The sequence below is a fragment of the Lolium rigidum genome, chromosome 7 (genome assembly GCF_022539505.1).
Source record: "Lolium rigidum isolate FL_2022 chromosome 7, APGP_CSIRO_Lrig_0.1, whole genome shotgun sequence".
Lineage (NCBI taxonomy): Eukaryota > Viridiplantae > Streptophyta > Magnoliopsida > Poales > Poaceae > Lolium > Lolium rigidum.
In genome coordinates, this window is record NC_061514.1 from 198,131,708 (window position 1) to 198,138,160 (window position 6,453).

Here is a 6,453-nt window from a genome sequence, read left to right on the forward strand (position 1 = left end):
TGCCAGAACTCTGAAGCAAAGGGTCAAACCTCTCGATCTGATCTACTGTTTGGATCAAGTGCTCTCCTGCTCATGACTTGATGTAACTGTCAATGTGTACATCTACTGCTGCTATACATCACACAAAAGCAATGTGGAAGAAAAGAAGATTCCCAACATGAATTTCTCTATTCTTTTCTGTTAAAGAAATGCACCGAGAATAGAATTGTGGTGCGTGAACCTGGGAAGGAGAGATCACACCACGTGACTCCATGCCAAAGAGTTGAGCTTCCAATGGGTTCAGCATAACAGGGAGACTCAACTCCTTTTATTTACATCAAGTAGCAGAGTTTAGTTTTCCAAGAGCTAGTGCCAGTGCCATCTGAGATAATTTAATGGGTGAAAACAATTGGGGGTTTCATGGTGCATCTCGTACATCAAAATGAGAGCAACAATTTAGAGAGCAGCAATTTAGAATATGATGAACATTATAGAAGGCATTGCCATCTGAGAGCATAATGGAGGGTGCCAAAACTGCCAATTGATTTGCCACACTAGCAATGAGTGCAACAATTGCATGCCTCACATAACTCCTCAAGCACAAAAGGAAGAAGGTATACACATGATTGGAACAATGCAAGCTTCTAACACCCATCATTCCTCCCTCAGCCTAGGAACACCTTGTCCTAAAGCTAAGGACAGGTATCATGTTTTGCAATAATTCGTCCACACCTTGCAAGGGGCACTCTAGTTTGTTTACAAAGCTTACAAAACCAAATAGGAAAATAAAATAAAATAAAATATGGTGTTTATGGACAATCTAAACAATAAATAAAGAAGGAAAAAAACTGGAACGATGCCTTGTTCAGAGAAGCTAAAGGCTAAAGATGGGTCACAAATGTATAGTTAGTGACATGGGCTGGTACTTGTCCATTTGACACAATGGCCGTCCGCAAAATTGCCCGATATCCTGAAACAATATCGTAAGTGTCAATAAACTCGGTCTTTGCAATAGTCTTAAAGTACATCTAAATGACTGACAAATGCACCTGTAAGTTAGTATTTGCACATTCTTGCTTGAGTATCTGTCATGAGGGATGCCAAACAAAAAAGGGATTAATTTTCGGACCATATCATCATTACCGGCAATCATATCTTAGACTCTAAGCATGTCGCATATCAGCAAACAAAAAGTCAAAAGCTAAAATACATGGTCAAACTCACATCTGCTTATCTAACGAACTGAATCTTGAACCATACATATATAGTACTTTAGGTGGTGACCTCTTAGGGTGCACCATGCGACACTAGAGTAAATACTAGAGTAAATAAAGGTGGAATGCAAGTAAACAAGTTAAAGCAGGTCAAACATCTATAGACCATGATGCAACCAGAACAAAGTTTTCAAGTTTCACTACACTTAGAATTGCATCAACATGAAAGAGTTAGCATACCTTAAATCATGCTGATAACTTGATAAGTCAAATCAGTAAAAGTTTATGTCTCTGTAGCTCCGTGAATGTGGTAACAGCTCCTCCACCTCAATTCTAGAGCTGAAATAGCCCATGTTCTTCTTCCTCTGGCGGGCAATCTCAACCTCAGCCATGAAAATACTGTATACTGGTCTGTGATCGGAGAAGCGAGACTCTCCACGAACATAAGATAGCTGACTGAGGCCGTTTCCGTACCAGAGAATGCGATCACACCTTTCAATTGATAGCAAAACAGAAAGCGGTGAGATCCTCAGCAAGCAGTAATCTACTGTAAAATAAAGCAGCTCTATTTGTACATTATGTAAACTAATGAAACATACCATGCAGGTGTTCTCCTCTTCTCTTTGGAATGCATGCCCTCTCCAGCATACCGATCAGAATTGAATGAATACTTGTATGTGGGAGGAAAATAAATTCTTCCCTCCTTCCAACCCTGGAAGACTCGCCCATATCTTCGTTGTATCCGAAGCTGATCCAGTAGAAGTAAAGTCAAGGTTTATTTCAGTTTTCATAATTTCTATAAAAAATGTCATTTTGTCAGAAAACTTTACTCATCAATTCCATTGTATCTTGCTGAAGTATGACATCATAACCCTGACAATAGAAATGAAATATTACCTGGTCCTTTTCTAGCAATTGCTTCCAGTTATGCATTTCAACAAGAGCTCTTGCTGAACAATATGATAAGGCAATCCGATAGTTCAAGTCCCCAAGCCATATTATACGACTGCAATCAATATAAGAGGGCAAGAATTGTCAGACAAGCTCGTTGCAGCTTCTTCATTAGTGTTCTGGGAAAAGAGAAGACTTACTCATGGTCAAGAATTGTTTCAGGTGACTTAGAATCACCAGCACCACGAACTCGTGGAAACCTAGTCTTTCTCAAAATTTCGAGAACATCAGAATTCCTGCGCACTTCATCTCCTTCCTTTTCCCCTGAGGTTAAATGACAACAGATGAAGCAGAAACTGGTCTGGTGCAAAGACATGCTTATTGATATAGAGCCCTGCGATAAAAGGGAAGGACCTTAATACAAGAAAATTTACAACATATGAACAGTGACTAAATGTCCGCAGAGAAGGGATGCACATATTATTTGGTTTGATGTTACCTTATTTCCCAGATAACCCATCAATCCTCTACCTACACAAGAAACTTTCAAATTCCTCACATCTTCCCTTATTTCATTGCGCACCCAAACAGTCAGAAATATGCCAACCATTTGTTTGCTGGCTACCAAACAATACCTGAAGGGCCGCCATTATGTTTAAGTAATTAGTTTCAGAGGAATTTAAGACACAAAAATGCAGGACCATTGGTATCAATATAAGGAAAAAATATGCAACATTTTTCCTATGTTTATGACAGCACACACAATACCTGGAGTTATTTGATTGCTCGTCGTTTCCATCAGTAGGTCCTTGCATGTTGTAGATGTAAGGGAACGGTGAAAATTGTGCGCCAATGGTCAGTTCTTCATCGTTGTTCTCATAATCTGGTGACCCAGTCCATCGCAAATTTCCATCAAAGTCACTCGGTCTGCCTCCCAAGTTGACTGGGTCACACACGCTGAACCTGCGTTCCAATCTTGGTTGTTGCATGCAGTCATCCATTCTCAAACTACGGCTGAGGTTGTGGAATGATCGACGCTGGAATAATGAGAAGTTATCCTGCCTTCTTGCAGACCCCTCAAAATCAGCATCTAATTCTACAACTGGATCGAGTACTGGTGAAGGTGTATGATAGCCAGCATAACCGCTGGTCCCAGGATTCTTGTTTAGTGTCCTCCTAATAAGTGATACCCACTTCTTTGCTGGAATGTTATCTTCAGTACCGAGAACATTTCCAGCATTCAACGGAACAATCTCCTGAAATCTGCAAAGGTCAAAGAATCAAATCAACTGAAACAGAAAAAATAAGCACTGTACAAAACAAGTTGACTCTATAGGACGGTCATCCAACACATACCCTAATACATAGATGTCGGCGGGAGGTGAAGAATGGAGCCACTCATCCAAATTTAGGCCCCTTGGTGGGGACTTACCACCAACATTCCATGTCGCGGTAAAGATTCTGCACACAAAAGGGAGCAGATATAGTGACCAATCAGCGAACCCATCGGCATATTGTAGCAAAGTCAAATTGCAGGAACTGCCTAGCAGTGATATTTTTCTATAAAGGCCTAACAGTAATAACATAGACAGCCATGATCGGACAGAGATGCGATATTCAATACAATCTACGACACTAATAGTACACAACTGACCTGATGACCCTAGCAGAAAAAAGAACATGCATGACAACAAATGTTACCTACCTGTAATCTTGAACCTCTGTCACGCGTGCCATATCGAAATCATTCCTCCCGCGGCGAACACGATCGGCGCTGCGCTTCAATGGCCGGTCTGTGGGCCCCATAAAGAACACAAGAGGCAAGAACAATCAGGTAACTTGGTAGAACAAAAGATGCTGATGCTACTGCAGAAAGATTCAAAGGAGCTTGTGACAAAGAGAGTTGTGGTGGTGGAAAGGGAAAGCTGCATCCATGGAGGAGAGAGAAAGACAGGTTTGTGTGGTCCAATCCAGATACGTCTTTCCAACGTACCAGTTCTGCTTTTCTTGGGTGTACTTGTGCTTGCTTCGCTCGCTGAGAAGCTGACCCTCCGTGCTCCACAACCATCACCGTGATCCCTTCCTGGATCACACGGCAAGTTCAGCACAAACCCAAACAAAAGGCAGCAACAACAAACCGCAAAGTGAAAGGAGAAGATTAATCTTATTGTTTGCTTGTGATCTTTCTCTGAACTCTCTATCCTTCAAATAAAACGAGAAACTGAAAACTCACGCCCAAGAAAATGACATAAAGATGCGAAACATACAGGCACAAGGATCGCTCATGAAACAAAAACATATTATTATTTATTTATTTTGCAGGATGTATGTGTGGCAAAAAAAGGTTGTTAGTTGGTTGGGACCTTTTGAAGGTCTTGTTTTATCAGTGAATCAAATCTGGAAACTGGAAGTGAAAGTCTGAAACGTAGCAGATATCTATGTGGGGGAAAAAAGTGTCTGACCGGGACATGTCAATTAGCAGTTGCTCATCTACCTCTCTGAATCAAGAGCAGGAGGTTAGAATAAAAGGAGCAGGGATAATACGGAGGTGATAACTACTGCAGACACGGCAGGATAAACTCACAAGCAATGGGCTTTGTTGGAAGTTAAAGGGGATAAGGTATGCCATTTTGGGCTGGGACACTATTAATTAACCCCAAAGTAAATTCAGAGAACAAGGTCCTGTAATATGCAACGCAATTAGTCAAGTTTGGACAGGCAGAAGGTAGGATGCATTAAGCATACCTTTGCTGCTGGCGTCGAGATCAGCATGGAAGTCGTTCGCCTTGTTCCTGATGTTGAACCACTTCCTCACGAGGGACTTGGACCATGAAAGCTACACTCGTGGAAAAAGAAGAAGGAAAAGACCAGCAACCTGATGAGCATACGGCTCAACCGAGAACATCAAGATGGATGGATGGACAGATGAACAGCTGGCTCACCTTGCTCTTCTTGTTGCTATCTTCCCTCATCGTCTCATAGCTCCTCTGCAGCAGACAAGAGGGATCTCTACCTGCCCGGCCGCCACCCTCGAGCTTGGCGCGATCTCTGATCCGGGAGGCTCAAATCTTGGACCGAATTAGCCCCAAATCGGCCGGCTCGCCGCAGCAACCTCGCACAGGGATGGGATTCTGACGGGCAAATACCACGAATCTTGCGGCCAGTAGGAGGCAAGCAATGCAGGCACCGCCCCGCTCCCGACTCTAGGTACGCAGGGTGGATGCAGGAGCTAGAGGTACAGTGCTGAGGGAGGCCTGCTGCTACTTGTACCGGTGGGAGAGAGGGAGGGAGGAGGAGAGGAGGGACGAAATGTCTTTGAGGTGGGAGAAAGGGGGCAGAGGAGTCGAGATAGAGAGAGGGGCGCTTGCTGTTTCTGTATTTGTGTGCTCACTCCTTTTGCTGCCCTTTTATCCCTCCCCTGTTCACCTCTCTCTTGCACTTTGCTTTCTCTCTCATCCACTTCCTTCTCTTTTTTCTTGGCCCTATCGCCTGAATCCCGGTCCGGAGAGGAGGGGGAGAAGCAGAGCTGTGTTGGCCTGTGGAGAGGGTGGTGGAGCCGAGGAGGAGGGAGGGGTCACATATGGCAGTAGACTGAAGGAGGTGGACGCAGCATTCGCCCGGCCAAAATAAACGGCAGGAAATTATAAAAAAATATCCTCGTATTTTAGCATGCTTCAGTCATGTCCTTCAAATCGCGTCTGTAAAAAACGGGTCGAATCGATCGTTTGGAGACACCGCACCATGATGCCGCGATTTGAGGCGTCCCTCTCTAGTCGCGTCCCCCAAACGCTACCTTTAAATAATTTTTTATTTAAAACTCACGCTTTTTTCATAATCTTAAGGATGTTTCGTCGCTTGAAAAAATATTGAAACGGCCAACGAAGGACATCCAGAAACCTTGGAAACATTAAAGAAGAGCATAAACACCTAATATCGTGATGGTCCTCGTCTTCTTTGTTGATGTCGTCATCGTTGTTGTCGCCCGAGTTGTCACCGTGTTGATGGATACGACAAGACACGTTATCGAACACCTTGACGCTCATCTCATCGTCGCCTTCGTAGAAGAAGTTCACCAAGCAGCTGACATTGACGTCGTGGTTGCGAGCAAACTTCTTCCAGACGATGTGGAGGTATATCTTGTCTTCCCCGTCGAACAAGACCTCCAAAGTCCACACACAAGCCGCAAATTGCTTCCCACATGGTCACCTCAGTTGGCTCCCGGCCAGCAAGAAATTTGGCAAACCTGTCCGGGAGCTTCTTCTTGCCGAAAGGGTCGTCGTTGATGAGGACGACGAGCTCGAAATACTTGCCGTGGGGGCACTCCGTCTCCTCTTCCTCAAGCGACGACGAGTGTGTATCACAACCGCCC

At 43.9% G+C, this 6,453-nt stretch overlaps 1 protein-coding gene across 1 annotated transcript; it reads right to left on the reverse strand.

The window, feature by feature from the left end:
• Positions 1-505: 505 nt before the first annotated feature.
• On the reverse strand, positions 506-5,556 carry LOC124674878 (type I inositol polyphosphate 5-phosphatase 4-like). The gene is made up of 13 exons (XM_047210932.1): positions 5,027-5,556; positions 4,830-4,920; positions 4,078-4,167; positions 3,790-3,877; positions 3,441-3,545; positions 2,853-3,347; positions 2,584-2,719; positions 2,285-2,478; positions 2,091-2,199; positions 1,793-1,941; positions 1,434-1,685; positions 1,029-1,064; positions 506-949 (listed from the first exon to the last, which is right to left on the reverse strand). The coding sequence occupies exons 1-11, from the start codon at positions 5,054-5,056 to the stop codon at positions 1,466-1,468; spliced, it is 1,707 nt and encodes a 568-aa protein (XP_047066888.1). The 5' UTR covers positions 5,057-5,556; the 3' UTR covers positions 506-949; positions 1,029-1,064; positions 1,434-1,465.
• Between the last annotated feature and the right edge of the window lie 897 nt (positions 5,557-6,453).